This window comes from Lytechinus pictus, chromosome 16, assembly GCF_037042905.1.
Source record: "Lytechinus pictus isolate F3 Inbred chromosome 16, Lp3.0, whole genome shotgun sequence".
NCBI lineage: Eukaryota > Metazoa > Echinodermata > Echinoidea > Temnopleuroida > Toxopneustidae > Lytechinus > Lytechinus pictus.
In genome coordinates, this window is record NC_087260.1 from 24,457,296 (window position 1) to 24,478,858 (window position 21,563).

The window sequence follows — 21,563 nt, forward strand, 5'->3', positions numbered from 1 at the left end:
TGCATTTATGTCTCTTTACCAGTACTCAATGTCTAATGGCAATAGATCTATGTCATTCAATAATTTTTTTTCCTCATCATCTGTGTTAAACTTGATATAAGTAAAACTATGGCAAGAACAAGAGAAAAATATGTATTTAAAAGTAACCATTTAGGCAATGGTATGGATAAGGGGGGTGTTAGGTGCATGCCACTCCATGGGTGGGGTGGTTGAAGGGTGAGAGTGGGTGGGGGACCAACGTGCAGGAATCCTCAGGCAAACAGGCACAACCTGTAGGGATGAAGGATAGGGAGGAGAGGGGAAACTTACGTGTGTGGTCGCCGCTTTCTGACGATAGGGCGTATAAATGTCATTGCTTAAAAAGCCCTTTTTCCCCCGAAGCAGATAGAGAGAAATGATTTGAATGAATAAAGAAAGCATGGTAGATAAACAAGGTAAAATTCAACTTGAGAAAATGATTAGAGATGATGAACGAAGGTAATACATCGAGATATTGTTAGAAAAGAGTCAATCTTCTAAATAGAAATACATATGTAAATTGAATGTAAATCATTGTTAGATAGAGATCAAGATAGAGCAATGAAGAATTTACAAAGAAGTATCTAATTTTTATGATGGAATATAATTCTACAGGCTAATCGATAGAAGAGAGGAAAAAGAATAGATGATTGCCTTTTTTTTACAACAGATCAATGAAATAGTAATCACATTTGTGAATAATTATTGTCATTCATCTGATGAAATTAATACACAGACACTCCCATATATATTTTCCTAAATCTTCCTGCAAAAAAAAACAATAAAATTATTAACTTTCTTTCACATTTTCCACAGCACTAAGAAGAAACAATCACACCCCAAAAACAGAAATAGAAGGAAACAAAGAGAAAAAATAAGAAAAATAAGAAAAGAAGAAACTAAGAAAGAAAAGGAAACATGAAAGAAGAATGAGAGAGAGAGAAAGAAAGGAAGGAAGAAAAGAAAAAAGATAAAAAACAGAGAGGAAGGAAAAAAAGGAGAAAAGAAAGGAAGGAACAATAAAAGACGGCAAGTACAGAGGGATGGAAAAAGGAAATACAGGAAGAAAAGTAGAAAGAAATCAGAAAATAGAGAGAATTAAAGATAAAAAGAAGGAAAGGAAGAACGAATGATAGAGAGAATTACATGAAGAAAAAATAAACAATAAAACACAAACTAAGAAAGATAAGAAAGAATACTGTCTCATGGAATAACTGGACGATGAAAGGTCAAAGGTCAACTTACATAGCTTGTAGCCTCTCCTTCTTCCTGCCCACTCTCTGATGAACAGACCGTCGCTTCCCAATGAATAGTGAACCGATCAATGGTCAGCTCAAAACCTTTAGGTTTCTGCCATGTCAGACGAACCTTCAGTGTGCCATTGTCCCAGTAGGGGGAGTTATGGGTGAGGTCTCCAGGAGGGCCGGGCATCTTCCCAGAGGGCGCCGTCACCTTTGGATGCACGTAGGTCTGCGTTAACTTTCCTCCAGTGCCATCTGAATAATAAGAGAAATGAATGAATTCAGAGTCACAGAGCTTAGGGAGCATCATGTATGACTGATCACTTGGCTTGAGAAAGTCCACAGGAGTGGATGAAAGTGGGTGAGTGGATGTGGAGCGTTGTGGCACAGTGGATTTGTCTCCGGACTTTGAAACAGAGGGTCATGGGTTCAAATCCCAGCCATGGCGTAGTTTCCTTCAGCAAGTAATTGATCCACATTGTACTGCACTCAACCCCGGTGAGGTGAATGGGTACCTGGCAGGAATTTATTCATTGAAATGCGTGTGCCCTGTAATCTGAGTAATTACGGCTGCCAAGCTACAGCTGGGGTAATAATATCCAAGTCCTTTGGAAGCTCATAGAGACATTATTCATGTCATATGTGCTATAAAAGAACTGTATATTATTATTATTATTATTATGAAAGGTTGCCATAAATACTGTTGGGTTGGTAGAAGTTTAATAATAATAACAATATATAGCATTTATGAGGCGCCGATTTATCTAGTTTCCTATTCAATGGCGCACTATATATTACCCTGGCTGTTGCTCCAGCTGCTAAAGGCGCTTGGTGCATTCAAGGAATTAATCCTGCCGGGTACCCATTCACCTCACCTGGGTCGAGTGCAGCACAATTTGGATAAATTTCTTGAAGGAAAACACGCCGTGGCCGAGATTCAAACCCGTCTCTCTCATTGAAAGACAAGATTTGTAACCACTAGACCACCCCATTTAAACATCATTTAATTTGATCATCCGCAACGGATGAAAATTTTCTCTATCAAATGAATTGACAGTTTAATATAATAGAAGAATTAGGAAATATAGAATCATTGCTTAGTGATGCAGACTTACTGGCTATTGTTGACTGTTTCATTAAGCCGTTTCTAAGTTACTGAGTAGGACTTCATGAATGACTGAATGCAGCATAAACAAATATAAGCCCAAAGTTTTTACAGACAATTTCAAAAGCATCATTGTATTTCTGACCATTTCTCTTCAAAATTTTGGTCATAGGATAAGAAACGCATTTTGAGAAATGACTGATGAAATTTGAAAAGTTTTTTAGTATATAAAGTCTACTACTTTTCACAATAGTTTTTTAAGTCTAATATTCTGATTCTAGATTATGTACGTTTGGCTACAGGTCCCTAAATTAATTTTTCTTGAGAGCATTTTGTATTTCTAAATTGAGATTTGAAACGATCCATAACTTTAAATTTGAGTACAGAAGAGCAATAGGGAGAGTTTCAATCTTCTACACCATTTAAATCTGTCAAAATTCATGCTTTTATCTTTCTTTTCTTTAACATGGTCTAAACGCATCTACCTACATCAAATTTTGCAGAGGGAATTTTGTATTTCTACCTGGAGAACTCTATAGTAACTCCCTCAATTTAAAATTAGAAGTATAAAAAAGCTACAGAAACTTTAAAAAAAATTATCAGTGACTCAAAATATGTGATATTTGCACATTCAAAGCTTGTCTAAACTATTGCCTGAAAATGAGTGGATATATTGCAACTATTGCAAGAAAGCTGAAGTCCCTATAAAAACTTCACAATTCAAAACCACCTCTCAATAACTATAATCAATTGGCTAAAACCACAATAGGCCAAACGTTATGTTAAATCACTAGTGCAGAGAGGAATGGGATCTGAAGCAGCACTACAAACAAAAAACAAAACTTTGCAAATTTATTTTTTGAAGATGGCAGCTATGAAACAAATAGAAAAACAAACTGAAATGGTAGCCATGTCCCATGGATAATCGGGGCAAGACATTTATATAAGAGACAGACTAAACTTTCACCAAGTTCTGCAGAGCAACTTCAAACAGGATGAAATCTTTTTAAATGACCTACCTCTACAACATTGCCTCCAGTAGAAAGTACAGAAGTGACAAACTGAACGGAGTTGCAAAATATGTTAAAGAAGGGAGGGTCAAATCTGGTATTCTAAACATTATTTTAGAAATGGTACATTATCAAAGACACAGCCTTTTAATGTTGTTGTTGTTTATGCCTTCAAAATTTATGCTTTTCTGTTCATCATCAGAGCCAGACATTAGTAATACTACAAGATTTGGCATCACAAAGACTGCGTCACAAATTAAACAAATCTATAGCTGCCTGTTTAAATAAGGAAGGGTACTTTAAGAGGTTTTCAAGGTTAAGCTTTGATCTACTTAGACATGACCATAGCAAACAATCATGGGCGATATCCAATCCTGATAAGAATATAATGACACAAATAGCCAATAATTTTGCTCTGAGCCAATCAGATGCAAGGATTTCGGTAGCTTATATATCCAATATATATATATATATATATATATATATATATATATATATACAATATATCCACTGCAGGTTTGTGAGTGAGAACTTACCATTGGATGCAGGAGTGGGCGTATAGATGTAGGTGGACTCTCTATCACTGCTGAGACGATTGTCGCGATATCTAGCGATTGCTTTGACCTGGACAAAGTACTTCATACCGGGGAGAAGATCGGGCAAGATACAGGTGGTTTCACTCTGCACAGGAAAATATGTGGGAGAAATTAAAATAGTTTAGTGAGAGGCATTCATACAGAGAGGTCAATCTAGTAATAAAGTTGTGTAATAATATCCAAGTCCTTTGGATCACATAGGGACATGATACGCACTACACAATTACTGATTATTATTATCAATATTAATTGATCTTTTCAGAGGTGCATACTTATAATCATTACCACAACTCTAGCTCAAAATCCTGAACTTGCATCATAGGCAAAGTTCCAATGATAATAATGATAATTTACACAGGCTAGCCACTTCAGTTCCCAGCAGGCCCTGCTATTATCATTACCCGGCTTTAGCTCGGCTACCTAGACGCTCAAGCATTCAAGGATTTTTTTCCTACTGGGTACCCGTTCACCTCACCCAGGTTGAGTGCAGCACAATACGGATCAATTTCTTGCTAAAAACATGTCATGGCTAGGAATCGAACCAACGTCCCTAAGATTAAAAGACTAGAGTCATAACCACTAGACCAGGACGCCCCCATGATAATAACTTTCATACTACATCATTCTCATTGTTCAGAGACTCACCCCAGGTACGTCTAGACGGTGCTCCTTGACTGCTATTATGGACGGTGTGACAGCTCTCCTTTCACTATAGAATACCCTATACCTTGAGATAGGTAGGTCACTATATCTAGGTGGGCTCCAGTACAACGTCATGTGGATCTTCTCGTTGATGATCTGAACCGGACCGGTCACGATCGAGAAGGGCGGACTTGGTCTCTCAGGCTCTGTAACAACAAACAGATACAATCTTCACTCACTGGGAAGTATTCCGGAACAAGCAGTCCAGTCACTCAAATTGCTAAGCCAATGATATCGACACATACAGCAGTGTTTCATAGTCTCGAAGGAATTTTGAATGGGTTGGATTATCTCCTTGCATCAAGAAATGAATCAAGAAGTTAAAATAATGCTACAAAGGTTTGTGGATTCTCTTTTTGGCGAAAGCAGAAAGGTCTTTAAATCACCAAGACCAGTTTCAATTCTATTATTATTTCTAATCTAGCCAAAAGCATAACTGACACCCTTTCTGGACGAACTTCAAGAGGCACCTACAATCTCACACATCTTTGAGTACCTATCCCGAAATTTATCTGCATCTAGATCATTAGCAAGAGTCATAACAGATAGCGATAGATTGGAACTTGAAATGTTTCACTGCTCCCCTTGCTTAAATCAGTATGGAGATTAAAATATCTAACTGTGATCATGAAGATCAACTGATCAAGTCAAATGGAAATCTTACCCTTTGACAAGGAGAACTCTACGGTTGGTCTGAAGTAACCCAAAGTCCCATTCTCATTGACACTTGCTATTCTGAATTGGTATTCACGGCCGACCTGAAGAGGTACTCGGATGTCCGTCTCTTCCGTCTATAAGATAAGATATAAATATATATATATATATACTGAATATATATATATATAAAGCTCTTCCGCTCTGGAATTTATCATCGTACCTTTTATCACCATCATCATCATTATCATCATCATGATCATGATCATCATGATCATCATCATGATCACCATCATCACCATCATCATCATCATCATCATCACCATCATCACGACCACCACCACCACCAACATTGTCATTAGAACATGAAAAGTTTAAATATAGAGATTAATATAAATCATCTTATGCAATGGATGTCATTAAAAATCATTGAAATCAATTTAGTATACAAATTTCAGTTTTCTATGTAATTATTCTTACTACAAATCATAATAGAGTAAAAAGAAAATTAAACGAACCATGGAACAATCTTTAAAAGACCCTTCTCAATATCAAAAGAGTAAATTCAATCTTAACCTTTTGTGTTGCATGTGTTGACAATGATTGGGAACTCCAAGCAAATTATACTTTCCATGGAATTTTATAATTTTTCCCTGTGGTCAGGTATAATAATTATCGCTTCTTCACTCACCACTCCAACATCATACCACGAGACCTGACTTCTCGTTTGCGATAGGTTTTTCGCTTGTATGGCGTAGAGCAAAATCCCACTGTCTGTTAGGTTGGGCACCGGTCTCCACCTGACTGTCGCCGAGTCACCTTCCTCGTTCTCTGTGATTGTAGCCCATCTTCTCTCCACCCGTGCAGGATAATCTATAAAGAAAAACAAAAGATTATGGCATTTCAATTTATCAAAATAGAAGATGGAATGTGATTTTAAAAAGGAGAGAAGCAAAAATCAATCAAATGTATCGTCATATACTCTGGAAAGCAAATTGGTCACTTTTAATACTAGATTAAAATCAATGTGCTGTCCCATGCCCATGATAGCCTATATCATATTCTCCTTTTCATCAAGAAGACAATTCCTGTCCACAAATAAATGAACCACACCACTATCGAAAGAACCTATGAGATTTGTTCTAATCATCCAATCCTTTCAGGATGTTGTTACATACAGCTTCACAATTGAACGTAGGGATGATCTTTGCGATTGATTTTACAATTGATCACACACAATTACCAATGCAATCAACAGTAGAACTCAGCCCTACATTGTATAATCAATCGCTAGGGTGTAACTTCTGAAGGTTTCCATGGCGAAGAATAGTGCAGTAGGTTTCACGGTACACCATGTATCTTTCTTGGGCAAGTGTTGGTCCTGAAAAGGACCACCCAATCTCAACGTTTCGACAAGTGTGTTCTTGTTGTCTTCAAGAGAATGATTGCTAGGGTTTATATTATGGAGCCTTGGGCCCCATCTTACAAAGTTTTACGTTTGATTCGATCAACTACAACTACGGAAAGCCAGCAACATCATCACCTAAACTGCATGTTTGTTCAAAACATTTTCTAGACATGATGGATATTCATACTCCTTCGTTTTCTTTAAAATTCAGTGTGCTCCATTTTGTGTAACAAAGGATATTGTGCAAATTTCCTGTAGGAAAAATTATGACAATGATGATTTCCATACAGTTGAGGTTGATCAGATTAATTGTAACTCTTTGTAAGATGGAACTTTGGTCTTACCTTTCCTCCTGATATTCGGAACTTGGCAAGTACGTCCACAGCCGTTGTTGCAGCACTTCTTCTCCCCTTTGCAGCCCTGATCATCATCGCACTCGTTGACGCAGGCTTCAGCGAAACCACCGAATGTTGACGGGCATGCACCGATCTTAGCATTTTTAATATACTTTATAAAATTACATGATGAAATACATATATCAGGAGCTGATACAGCTTCCGTTTGGGTCTATGGTGGAAATAAAGAGAAAAACAGGAGAAATGTAAACATAGTCAAATCAATATAAAAAGATTTACTTAAGTATTAGACAAGCTACCAATCAATCACTCTATTGTTTTTTTTTCAGTTTTGCATCAGTTGATGCCTGAGGATGTCAAATGCAAAGCTCACAGATTTCATCATGTTCTTAAGTTAGTTTAGTTTAATTTATTAGTGTTCTATAGTAGACATGTAGCTATCATAATGATATAAAATATGACAGAATAAAACATGGCAATAGTTCTTGTCAAATAAAAATGGCTTCTGGAACAGGAGTCCTAATTCAAAACAAATCTTAAGTTTTGGCAAATCCTCATAAGAGCTTGTCTCTATTCTGATTCATTACAAAATGATATAATTTGTGAGGGAAGTGCTCAGCAGGCTACTTGAAAATGAAAATAAAAACATTATCAAGAGAGGGTGCTTAAAGATAAATTCCAGTTTTGGTAACGATCTAAAAATGACTTTTTACAGAATCTAATATAATGACCACCTAAGTGTCTGTTTGTATGAATAAAAAATATGTGCCAAAGGATTCTGGAAGAAATTGTGTAATTGCTGAGAAATAAGCAAAATAAGCGCGGATTCGGTCACTTCCGTCGGGTCTTTATTTTAGCAATAATAATACACTGTCCCACGTGTGCCTATCTGTGTTGGTGATCTTCAGTGTGAACATTTTTCAGCGTAGATTTCAAGATTTCACAAAGTTCAGTTTATGTAACTGTACCAGATCTAGATCCTCGATGATATACTGACAATTAAGCCTTGTTTTACAGACTTTCTCATGAAATCAGTGTTTACTGCAAATACTGGAATTTCTCTTTAATGTGGAACAATGCCAAATTTGAATTTTTAACCACTGAAAAAGTTTCAATGGCCATCACACTTTTGTAGATTGGAGTATGAGACGATCCTCAGGTAAAATTCAATTAACATTATTGACCCTTTTACAAAGAGTTAGACAGGCTTTAATCCTAATAATCTACACTTTGCTTATCTTGTCATAACATATCACAAACTTGTCAAATGTCAAAACAAAACTTTGAAAATTTGTCATCTAAACAGGATAATTGATTCTGAGGAAATTGGAGGTAATTTAAAGGGGAAAGAAGGGGAAAGATAGAAATCATGAGCAATAAAGAAAGTGTGAGTCAACTTTCATATTAAAGGAAAGGAATGACGGAAAGAGGAGTCTGGCTAAGTGCCTGTATAACCAAGCTGTTACGCAGACTCTCGGATAAGATTTTTTTTAATCAGAATAATATTACAATACAACTAAAGTTCTTTGAATGATACAATAGAATTTCTAAAAAAAATTACTCTAAGTATTTCCCATAAATTCATTCAAATACACTGAAAACATGTTATCAAAAATACATGAAATTTTGATATATTATCACTTTGACTTTCATTTAAAAGTAAAATTTGTTAATGTATTTAAAATGATCAGACAAACTGATCAAATAGGCACTGACCATGATTGAAAGTTATTTTTAAAAAGAAAAGTATGTCTGGCAAGCAGGTAATTCGTAGAACCAATTAATTTGTTTATAGGCCCTAGGAGCATACATGTGAGGGAAGATAAAACATAATTTCCTCATTGACGATAAGAGAGAAAGATACTGGTTGGAATGTCAAGGGAAGGGGGGGTCAATAAACTGATGCAGGAGGGATGATTAAGGTAATAGACTTTCCTAGAAGTTAGACAATGATTTATTTTAATTTGAATTAATGAAATTATCATGTCTCCTGATACGTGGGCGTTATTGAATTAGTGTTACATAAACAAATGATGTTCAGATGTCCCTATGCGATCTAAAGGTTAGGAAGGTGTACAACTAGTAGAGTGAAGAGTAGACCATCAAATCAAATATATGGGCCTTAGTATTCATTCTACAATCGCTGATACAGATAAGAAATAAATGATTTCAGAAAGAAATGGAATGCTTTAATAACTCACCTGGCACTTTGCTTTGCACGTATCCAACGATTTATGATATTTTTTGCAAGGATATATACACTGCAAAGGAAAAAAAAAAGAGAAAAATGTACAAGTATTAATAATTGCTTCATTTATAGTCTCAGATAAAAAGGCGCAATATGAAGAGAAACAGAGAGACAAATAGATACACAATGATACAGGAAGAGACCTATAAACAGACGGCTGGAAAGACAACCAGACATACATACAGACAGACAGGTCAGACATGGATACAAATGTATCACATTGATTGGGAGGCACACTGACCTAGAAAATCATCTTCCCAAAAATTTTGGGCTTGGGGAATATCTGCCTGTGCGGTAGCCTTAAAGAAAAAAGAAGAAAAGAAAAGAACAAAAAAGGTTCCCTTGTCATTGATGAATGGGTAGCGTGACAAGAGTGAATGCCTTTCGTAGATACATAATCCATTCGGACAATTCCTATCCTAAACAGGTGCATAGAATCCGTTCTATATCTATCCAAATAATAAAAAGGGGTGAATAAGAATAAAAGGGGAAATAATTCACAGTCTCCATGAAAGAAAGTCATTGCTGCCTTCAGACAATGCATACAAAGGCTAATGTCTTTCTACCAGCCAGTCTATGACTACGTTTTTAATGCAGGAAGGGTGCAGGAAGGAACATAGAGTCTCCCTCATCTCGTAGAGCAATTGGTGGATTTTCATAATTCGTTCATTCAGCTCCTCTCTATAACCATGGAAAGCATCCAGATAAATTTTACTAGTATAAGTTAAACACAACTTCTGACAGTTTCTGAATTCTGAAATACCATATATTACTTGCAAAGAGATATTCACTTCTCTCTAAAAAGGGGGATAAAAGAAATTGAAAAATGTGAAAAGTAACTTTAAAAAAATTGCATGTAAAAGCTCATTGTCATTTCATTTGTGTTCCAAAGTTTTGATTGACAAGTCCAATGTCAAGGTTATGTCTATCAGGGTCTGCACTTGTTATTTCATCTCGTATAATCCTATCCTGGACTTCAATCAGATGTGTGATGTCATCAATTACATCACCGGAAAACATCTATTTAAATCTTGGACCACAGAGAGATGTTAGGTGAAGCAATGTTAGGACACCGTAGATCATTAAGATCAAGTACATGTTTACCCGATTTATGATGGGGTTTTGATGATTCTTATGATTTTACTAATTCATTTTTTTAATTAATATTTTTATCTGAAAGATTTAGGCCTAATATACACAGGCCTACATACATGCACACAGTACCTGCACTATTTCTACAATTCAATACTGATTCAATTATTATTATTATTTTTTTTGGAGGGGGGGGTCCTTTACATATGGGTTTGAAATACTCGATGCTAGTTCAAATCTATTGAGGCAATAGTTTTCTCTAAAGACTCAATCCAGAAGGATCAGACTAACAATGCAGTTACTTTTTTCAGAGGCAGCTACTATAAATTGTAGCACTCCTGATGTATCTTGTACTCTCCAATAAAGCATCTTGAGAAAGTAATCAATTATCTTTGATTTATTCCACCTGCCAGTGTTCCAAGCCATTATATCAGACCTACTCTATCTTCTATTATTTACACATTGTACTTTAAAGCACCTCCGTGTAGTTCAAACCATTACTTTTCTTTGATCAAGGAGATGCTTTGATCAGCCTACTGAGGAGGCTACCTTCCTCAGAGAGGGTTGAGATTCTAGGCATTGGCGACTGACTTTTGAAAAAATCTCAGCTGTATAGTCCCAATTTATACATGTATATATATATTTTTTTACAAGAATTCTGTCCAATATCTTTTTAAAACGATCAGCAATGAGCCCCACTCTTTCTAGGGCCCCTTTACATGTAATTCCACAAGGAGTTCAGAAGATCTGTATCTGATCAAATTGATGCTTGATAAGGACTGCTGAGATCCACAAAGGTTATTTTAGCTCCAATAACTGGACTGCACATGTGCGTTCAAACCTGCGCTGTCAGGAATAATACACATCTTTATTCGACCATGCAGCTAAACAGCAATTAGGATTATTCAAAAAGTAAAATACTTGATAATGATACATTTGACATTAGGGAGATTGAAAATAATCGTTTCTGATATATACTTTTTCATGTAGGCAGGTTACTGGTAACATCTGCTTTGCAGAAGAAAATACAAGTGAAAACTGTTTTCAAAATTAGGAAACTCATGAAGGAATTTCACCAAGACTCTACTCTACTCTACTCAAGATGATTCAGATGTATTCTTTAGCATGATAGCAAATATCAATATGAACATTTTGGGGTTGGGTAAAAGAGAATGCGCATCCTTTACTAAATGAATGTAAACTGCTTGTTGCAGGCTCATTTTTTTGTAGACAGATGTGAATTCAATCAATATTCAGCAGGTATTTTGAGGCCGTCGGCAATCAACATTTTTTTTATATTCTAACAAGTTGTCAGATTTGACAACTTTCCTTGACTTTGACAGACTGAGAGGCATGTGTAGCTGTCTGACTTTTACTATGTTACAGTACATGTAACTCTCATATAACATAAACTTTTTGGATAAAACATCCCTAAGTCCTTTCACCAAACACTTCCAGAAACAAGCTCTTGTGATTAATAAGTATTTTCCACCCAGGGTTGGTGTGAATATCCCACGATTCCCTGAAATCTCATCTCTGATGATGTTTGATTTATCTACATCTGCCCCCCATCTCCACCTTGCTGGCAGGAGCCCATCATTGCGTGAGCTAAAGGTTCATCAACACTGCCGGAATACATCAGCAGAAACATCGGCTATTCTGAACATTTTACTGACAGATCACCAATTACTTGTACACTTCCTGTGGCACTGGTTGCCCATTTTTCAAAAATTGAAATTACATTGTTATGCATTTATTTAAAAACATCAATTATTTTTCTTCTAAATCATTTGAAGATGAAATATTGAAAGACAAAAACCAATATGTCACTGGCGTGAATACGAGCGGTCAACCTATTGTTCGGGGGGGGGGGGGTTATCTATTGTTTCATCCCCCCCCCCACTTGAATAGTAAGACGTCACAGATTTACGCCAATATAATATGTAGGCCTACATATTCGTTTGTTTTCTAAAATATTGCATTAAAATGTTTTTGAGGATTATCATGTAGCCCTGTTCCCACTGCCAAGGAAGCAGTCAAAGTACTTTACATATTACAATAGGATGTAAACGTTCTTTTATAAGGCTACACACTTTCTTATATGTCAGCATGTGCACAAGGAAAGACCACCTATGGGAATGACGCTATCACAATTAGCTTTATCATCTCTCCCCCATTTTTCTTTTTCTTATCAAATACTTCTTTGGAGCTGCTGTGTTACTGCGGAAGAATTTAATCTTTACCCATTAGAAAACTGGGCAGAGGGCTAGGCCTCCGCTATCTCGGTTGCCAGATACAATCATTATCATCACCCGATGGCACCAGCAGCCAGGCCAGGATGAAGACTCTGGGAGGCTACCCAAATAAATGCGCCTGTCATTCCTGGGTGATACCCTTTTGCCAAAAGAGACATCTGTGATCTGTTTAGGTTTAATCGTTTTTTTTTTCTTGAGGTGCTGCTGGCCTGGGAAAGTCGCAATGTCGCGACAAGACAAAATGAGACCTGGGGATTTACCAAAGGAACCTTGGGTTGAGCAAGGAGGTCGGCAAGGGTACATGTAAGCAAGCTAGTAGAAAGACGGATTGACTTCATGATCACACATGTGGCTCAGTCAATGAGTGAGAGTGCTATTTTTAAGAGAGCATGCTGATCAGCCTGAAGTCAGGCTGAAGTGTCGGGCAAGGCTTCAGCATGTTGAAGTTAAGTCTAATGTCGGAACAAACATACTTTCAGTATAAATTTGCAGTATTGCTAGACCCATGCAAGACAAGGGTTTTGCGAATATCAAATAGGGGCAAATGGCAAAAAAAATGAAGGATGAGACAAAGAGAGAGATGGAGAGAGAGAAAGACAAGACATAGAGACAGTTATAGACAGACAAAGATACAAAGAGACACAGATGGAGAGGGGCAGGGAGAGAAAAGAGAGGAGGGGGGTAGTATCAGTTTACTTGAAGGGGTCATCACCATCATCTCATCATGAGCAGTGTCCTGAGTGAGGACATGACAAGGGGTCAAGGGGTCAACTAGTCTGTACTTTCCTCACAGCAGGTGGTATATCCCTTCCCCCTTCAAGCGGTTTCCATTCCTAAGGAAATGAGCGCCCCTAACAAAGCGCTGCATTCAACCAGGGACGTGAGAGGGAGATTCAACAGTGAGGCTGTTCTCACTACGTTCCTAAAACTAGTTTACTGGAAACTAGTTTAGTGGAAACTAGTTTAACGCGTAGTGAGAACGGTCAAAGCGGTCTTGGAAGCGATCTTCCAAACCAGTTTGGAAAACCACCTCGCGATGTAGATTTCAAGATCGCTTTGCCTCGTTAAAGTGGTTTTAGAGTAAGTGAGGACACAACCGTTCTTCGGGAAGCGATCTTGTTTTACTGTTGGCAATTTGTGATTTTATTTCATATTTGGGATACAGACAACAGGAACCAGTCGTTATATACATGTAGGCCTACATGCTATATCAAATACATCTCTGTATGTTTGGGATACAAGTTTACGGGATAAAAAATAAAAATTGTATGAACACACCCTATAAAATCAACTGAACCTACTTTGAATCTAACACCATATACCCTAAAACAAAGGTAAAATTGTCTCCACTTTCAAATTCTAGGTATAGAAAGTAAGGCCATTTACCCCTTTGTCAATCTTTTTATTCTGTTCAAAGTCAAACATAACAGGCAACAGCTAAACTTTCTAAAATATAGGCCTACTTGCTTGTACGACCTTGTATTTACAATGTACGGTACCTTTAGCTCTTCACCAATCAAGATATTTACATGACTGTGTAGGCCCTGCTGGAATTTAATATGGTAGTGATTTTTTACCCGATTGCTAAGAAAGCATGAATGCTTTTATAAAAAGCAACTAGAGGACCGACGGCTTATGGTCCTCTCCAAGGGACCTGGTAATGAGGATTAATGCCTTAGCTTACCAAAGGGCACTATAGCACACCAATAGGGAATTGAACCCGGGTCATCGAAATCCAAAACCCCCGCTTTACCGACTGAGCTATCGCGCCCCCCAGAATACATTGTAGTCAAATGTGTAGCCCAACATCGCCATATACCTGTATGTACAAAATGATAGGCCTAAATTCTATTAAACATGTGGAATACAAAAAACATGAAATCCTTTCATATGAACGAGACAGGACCGAGAACTACAACTTAGAAATTTTGAGATAAACATCTTCCTAATTTCATTCATGATCTTGACAGTCAACATGAGACCCCCAAATTAGTTTTCAACAAAGCCATCAACTCTGCATACATGTAATGAATGTATTCAAACTATGCAAACGAAATGAACAGGCAATTGGGCATGAATGAAAATCACAGCTAAAATTCATTTATGCAACACCATACATGACCTCATATTGACATGCGTTGGCATAGTTGTGGTCGACATTCCCTTCTACTTCAGACATTTCCAACCAAACGGCATACATCCCCTGCTGCGAGTCTGCTTTACGCCTCAAAACTATCCCATTTTTTCTCTCTCAAAACTTCTTAGTTTGATCCCATTTACCTTCCAGTAAAAGGTATCACCGACAGGGAGCTAAAACTAAAAGCACTTAAAAAGCCAGGAGTACAAACGACAACCGCATAAAAAAAGCAAAATCAGTTTACTCCTACCATCCATCTTATCTTGAAAATCAATTTCATGGTGAGCTTGATTTGGAATGAAAACATTCCATTACAGAACTGGGGTCAATTTCAGGGACAATGCAGAGGAAAGAGAGAAGGAGCAATAAATTGCACTGGAGCTGGAGGTTTTAATGGGGGAGGTGTATATGGCTGGGGTTGTACAGATAATGTATGTATTGTGTAGTCGGCAGAGGTAGTGCAAGGTACTGTAGACAAAAGGGCATGCAAACTTTGGTATAAAAGAAGAATGAGGTGGGTATTGGGGGTGGGGGCTGGAGTACATAGTAATGTTCTAGTCTCCTTTAGATGTAGGCCTACCTGATGATACATGCATGCAACTAATGCATCAAAGTACATGTACGCTCCATAATCTGGCTAGCTCAAATGGAATCCTGGCGAATTAGAGTCTCATTTCTTGGTGCGACGGTAGCATTGGGTAATAATGGCCAACGTGTAGACCAATAATGACATTTCTAGTTTTTACCTTTTTAAAATAAATACAGCAAATATTTAATAGCTATTTGTGAATTTCCATTCAAATACAAGTAGTCTAAAACAGAAATTACTGAAATTAGGTACTAAAAAGAAAAGAAAATGGAGGAAAGGAACACACTAAAAAAAAATGCACTAATATAATGTAGGCTACAAGATCTATATGTGAATTTCCAAAATAGTTATGCCTACACTGATTCCCAAACTAGAATAACTTCTCTAGTAGGCCTAAATATTTTTTATTCACTTGACATGAAGGCAATGATCCTAATAGTGATTATAAAGTATATACACGTAGGCCCTACCATTTTAATCTATCTTCACCAATAATCAACATACATGAAGGCTTCTTGTCTAGGAGACAAGCACAACCCGATTATAGGCCTACACGTACGTATCTACTTTTACCTTCATCACACATAGATTGTACATCTATTTGGTCTATTCAAATCAAACACTAAATTTTGCTTGATGAGATGAACAAGCAGGCCTACTAAACAACTGCTAAAATACTATCAAAAATGAACCCCATCCCTTTAAATAATATCACCGATCCTGTAACAGTCCACAGACAGACTTGTTCAAAACATCAAACGATCATTACTTCCAAAATAACCCAAACATGTCTTTCAACGTAGACTAATTTAGTCTACATTCGTTGGAATAGTAAAGTGATTTCTCGCAGTGCTTTAACCATCAATAGAACACAAAAATGCCTTCTTCTTCAGCCAAAAGAAAGGCAGAGAATACAGCAAAAGGCTTCAGAATAGCTCTACTGACCCAATGCATGTAGCCTATTTGACTTTGCATTTTTTTGGGGGAAAGGCGGCATTCATAGGGCCCACTCGGGCAGAAACGCATCGATAGAGTTTTGGAAATTGAAACTAGGTGGAAAGAATGAGGAGAAAAAGAGGGAATCTTTGCAGGGCTGACTGATAATTGCCGGGTATTTATGATGGGTAGTCATTAGACAAAATGTGGGGGAATTATGTTCCTTTGTTAGAATAAAAACAAACCGTGAATTGCGTGCCCTCTATTTCGAACTCCTGGTGAAGCGAGATAACACCCACACTATTGCAAAATTGCTGGTGAAATTGTAACATATACATGTAAAGCAAGACAACACAGAGGGTTGGTGTTCACTGCAAGTTGTAACATGTGGAAAATCTTTGCACTTCAAAATCTATTTCCATTAAAAAAAAAGTATAAATGTATGATAATGGTTGGTAAAAGAAAAATATTTGTACTGTACATGTCAATAACAAAGTGATTTTGACAATTTTAATACACATAAAAGCAACAATGGTGCCAAATGTTTACCACACCTAATTTTCATAGATTTTATTCAATTTACTATAACGAACCAATGCTTTAACGTTGGAAAGTAATTATTTAATGTTTGGCTCTATTTTGTTTATAATTGTTCCAATATTGTTTGCACTCTTCCCATAAAGCATTCCTACACAATTTCACTTGGATATCTGTACATGCAGGCATGCAGCAATACAATTCATTTTTTTTTTCATTGCAGTTACAGATAACTCAAAGTTAAATCTAGCACTAAAGAGATTTCTTCTGTAGCAGAACTTTTACTTTTGATGAGGTAATTCAAATCTGTCTGAGGTCTACTTAAAGTTAGTAGTGGCAGATTCTTTTACTGCATTACACTATTTTATGAACAAAAATACCTTTAAGATTTGGCATGTAAAAAAAAATCCAGTTTGCAGATTATCATATGGAAAAATCCAAACAACACAATGATCACTAATGAAAATAATCAGAATTACCCCCCCCCCTTCTTATCCAGGGGCATGAAAATAATGAGATGTATACTTACTGATGAACAATTAATATTATTTGTACATTCTTCTAATAAACTATTCGTATGTAGCGCTGATGACGTGACCTGCAAGATAAAACAGAAAGAGAGGGAAAGAGAAATTAGAGATGACAACTTCCAGAACACAGTCACAATATCCTTCTTCTATTTTGTTTAAGGTAAAATGATAAATTGATAATAATAATATAATAATCATCACTGTAATGCTAAAATCATAATTTCACATGTGTTTGTACCGGTGTCCAGTATGGAAAAACTATTCTTTCTTGTCCTCCAATTTATAATTATTCGTTCAATATAATAATTCTTTCTTGTTATCTTTTTATACAATTCTTGATTCTTTTGATTTTCCACATCATCATCATCATCACCATCACCAACACCATCGTCATCGTAATCATCATCATCGTCGTCGTCGTCATCATCACCATCATCGCCATCATCATCGTCATCATCATCATCATCATCACCATCACCAACACCATCATCATCATCATCATCACCATCACCAACACCATCATCATCATCATCTTCACCATCACCAACACCATTGTCATCGTAATCATCATCATCATCACCATCATCATCTTCACCATCATCATCACCATCATTCATATCATCAACAGTGATGATGATCATCAAAATCAACATCATCAGCAGCAGCGGGTTGTGACAGTCCTGTATGTGAGCACTACAAAAGTGGCCATTATCATCATTACAGAAACATTTTTTTTAACAGTAAAAAAAAAAGAAAAAAGAAACTCTCAAAAAGGTGTTGGCAAGTGACAAAAAGGAGATATCGACCCCTCAAACTCATCCAGGAAGTTTGTTTTAAGTTCTGTTAATCCCTTCTTGGGAAGCACTGAATAGTAGATCAATAAGAACTTTACTCTTACACTTCCTCTGATGCAACACAATGAACGCAATCAATTTCAACTCTAAATAGTATAGAACTGTTCAAGCAAAACGTGGTTATCAAAAGTACACGTAGTACTTTCAACACTGTTTGTGTTTTGTATAGGCCAGCATATGTATTGAGATATTAAGAAAAAGACCATCATACATGAAATAGAAACAAATAGTGTGATGAAATGAAATCCATTTAAACATAAAAGAGTCAGAGCTAATTCAGATATTTAATTTTGTGACATCACATGGGAGGATCTTATATCATGTCAATATTAATAAAGTGTCATTTTCAAATATGGTTCATGATGATTTATTATAGTTTTTCACAATTTTTTTCATCACAAAAGCACCCATGAATAATGATGCGACTGATTATATTTACATGTAGAATGCACAGGAAAATCAGCTTCAATTCTCTCAAGAGAATAGAACTTAAAGGAGAATGAAACTCTTGGAGCAAGTTAGCTTTTGTGAAAGCAGAAAAATCAAAGAATAAGATCAACAAAAGTTTGAGTAAAATAGGACTAGCAATAGAAGAGTTATGAGCATTTGAATGTCGAGATCACTCCTATTGGCAATGCGACCAAGATCTATGATGTCACAGATGAACAACTCTCCCCTTTTGGACACTGAAAATATACCCCATTTTTGCTCATTCTAATCATATGACAAACAATTCATCAATGATATAATGTTGCCACCTCTGTACTTGTCCTCTCAAAAAGAGAACACCTTACCTTGTGATAGACTCTATAAAAGTGAGATTGTAAGTGAAATAAGTACTAAAGTAATGAGGGAGTTGTACGTGTGTGACATCACAGATCTTGGTCACATTGCCAATGGGAGGATCTACATGGCATTAGTGATCTCAATATTAAAATGCTCATAACTTTCTTATTATTCATTCAATCTTCCTCAAACTTTCAACAATATGTTTCTTTGATTTTTCTCTTTGACATGGATTCAGCTTGTTTCAAGGGTTTCATTCTCCTTTAATGAAATCTGTACACTAGGCTTCTATGATATTTGGGGAATCTTCTTGCATGTGAATGATGCCACATCACAAATTAAAGCTTTCAAGAATCATACACAAAAATTTACATTTACCTAGATGTCACTGTTTGACAAAAATTTGGACAAAATTTTATTGAAAGGTTTCTCGCAATTTTCTTTTGTAAAAATCCTACTTGACTAAGTTTGGTTTTATATTTTATTCCCTGACTATAACAGTACGGTGTACTACTATACAGTGTACATGGTTGAGGACTGATACAATAGGTGGTTTCAAACCGCCTCGATCATAAGAATACATGTTAAATTACCAAACTTTTTAAGGCTAAAAAATACCCATTAATTATTCCTGCATTCACACCGCCCCGAAACATACCCTTCGGGATAAGTTCCTGAAGTTACGAGCATGCGCTGTATGGTCTGATAGGCAGGCAAGGCGCGAGATTCAAAATCACTAGCTCAGCAGCCACCCACGGCACCCACGCCCAACTACATGCTGGGCTAAAGGTTCCCGTATATTGCTTTCACATTGCCAAAATACCAGCGACCTTCGAAAAATCCCAGCGAAAGTTCTCGTAATTGTGACAAGTACCTACTATTTAATGGGTATTTTCTTTCGGGGAGATTACGCGTAATTTGCTTCCACATTGCCAATATTACCTGGTATTTTCTGATTGGGGTAAATTTCCCGATCAGAAAATACCTGGAATTGACTAACTTCGTGGCAGTCTGAAACCACCTAATGTGTTGCAAATGTAGTTCTGAAGGAAAGCTCTAGCTGGCCCCAAGTCGGCTTTCCAGAGTAAGCCATAAGGGGCCCTAAAGATTGGACATCAGAAACTGACCAAGGTATAAATGGGGGGGGGGGGGGCAAGCGATGCCAAGTAACAAATCACCTTCTCTTTCAGCTCTTTCAAAGGGGAGAAATCGAAGCAAAAAAAGGAGAAATTCTAGAGAAAAGTATTTTAAAAAGAAAGAAGAATGAGAAGCAAAGATACAGTTGACAGTTTCAGTGGTGAGATAGCTTACTGAATTACTGGACTATTCCTTGGTAATCTACTTAGTGCATCCTTCAAGTCTTTAAGCTGTCATGTGACCACCAATCGACCAATGGGATCGCCCCTTGCTCACGTAACCCCCAAAGCCTCTTTGCCACTCTATCACATTGTTGAGAGATAAGGGTAAAGTATTGTCCATGGCTACTTGTCCTCCATGGATATTCCATATCTAGCTAAGACCTGGTCCAAAGCTCTTTTCAATTTTGTCCCCTTGGAAGCCTAAATCTAAAGCTTCTTTTCTCTATCCCTCTCCAAGAGAGTCTACCTCACCATGTAATCCCTCCATATTTCCTCAAATTTCTCCCTCCGAAACCCTGGCACCTTGTAGTGATGGTCATCTTTGGGTACATGTATGGAAAGATGTAATTGGTATGCAAACTCATGACACATGAAGTGCCATACTGAATATAGAGAAGAAAACTTTAAGGAGTTTACTCTGAAAGAGCAAAATGGACAAACAAGAAAATCTTAGAAAAAAAAATAATTGTCTACGTTGCATATACACAAGTATAAAATGCATTCAATATGCATAAAGACTTTTTTTTCCTACAGACATTGCAAAAAACTCCCTCCCTCAATGAAATAATTAGGACTCGCAATTGATGTAACCATAATGAATGTTGAATTAATGTACATGCAGTTGACTTCAAACCATATGGGAATAATTTTGCTTTATTTTTAAATACCAAATTTGATTAGCACTTTTGGTTTAACACTGTTAGAGAAAAGTGAACTTTTTGAAAAATTTGTTACACATCTAGGCCTATAGTATAGCAGGCAGTCTTTACAAAATGCGGCATAAATTGCGATGCTATCCAGGAAAATTATTCCCTGCATATGACAAGTTCATTAACACATGGGGAGAATTAAAAGCAAGGTATAAATACGTACTATAGGAATATTGATCAGTTCATAGTGTATTATAGTTTTACCACAAGCAATTCGTCCCTTGTCTTACAAACTTGCAGTAAATTGGAAAATCATGGTAATATTCGACATTGAATTTTCATGAACAGAGCACTATATTTAATTGAGAATAGTTTAATTGGAATAATCACAAAATTCAAAGGTTGATCTTTCGATAGGTGGTAAATTATTCCCTATGTGGAAGAATAAGTACATAGAGTAGGTGAAATTAGAATGTAAACTTTAGGCCCACATTCAGAAAA

At 36.7% G+C, this 21,563-nt stretch overlaps 1 protein-coding gene across 1 annotated transcript in view; it reads right to left on the minus strand.

Moving 5' to 3' along the window:
- Positions 1-20,533, minus strand: part of LOC129279534 (anosmin-1-like) — a 38,152-nt gene extending 17,619 nt beyond the window's left edge. Inside the window, exons 1-10 of the mRNA XM_064110961.1 lie at positions 20,468-20,533; positions 17,414-17,560; positions 9,292-9,351; positions 7,079-7,301; positions 6,018-6,199; positions 5,337-5,463; positions 4,616-4,818; positions 3,911-4,055; positions 1,264-1,514; positions 310-366 (exon numbers count right to left, since the gene is read on the minus strand). Coding sequence (XP_063967031.1) covers positions 310-366; positions 1,264-1,514; positions 3,911-4,055; positions 4,616-4,818; positions 5,337-5,463; positions 6,018-6,199; positions 7,079-7,301; positions 9,292-9,351; positions 17,414-17,560; positions 20,468-20,533 — 1,461 coding nt within the window. The remainder of the gene's footprint in view (positions 1-309; positions 367-1,263; positions 1,515-3,910; positions 4,056-4,615; positions 4,819-5,336; positions 5,464-6,017; positions 6,200-7,078; positions 7,302-9,291; positions 9,352-17,413; positions 17,561-20,467) is intronic.
- Between the last annotated feature and the right edge of the window lie 1,030 nt (positions 20,534-21,563).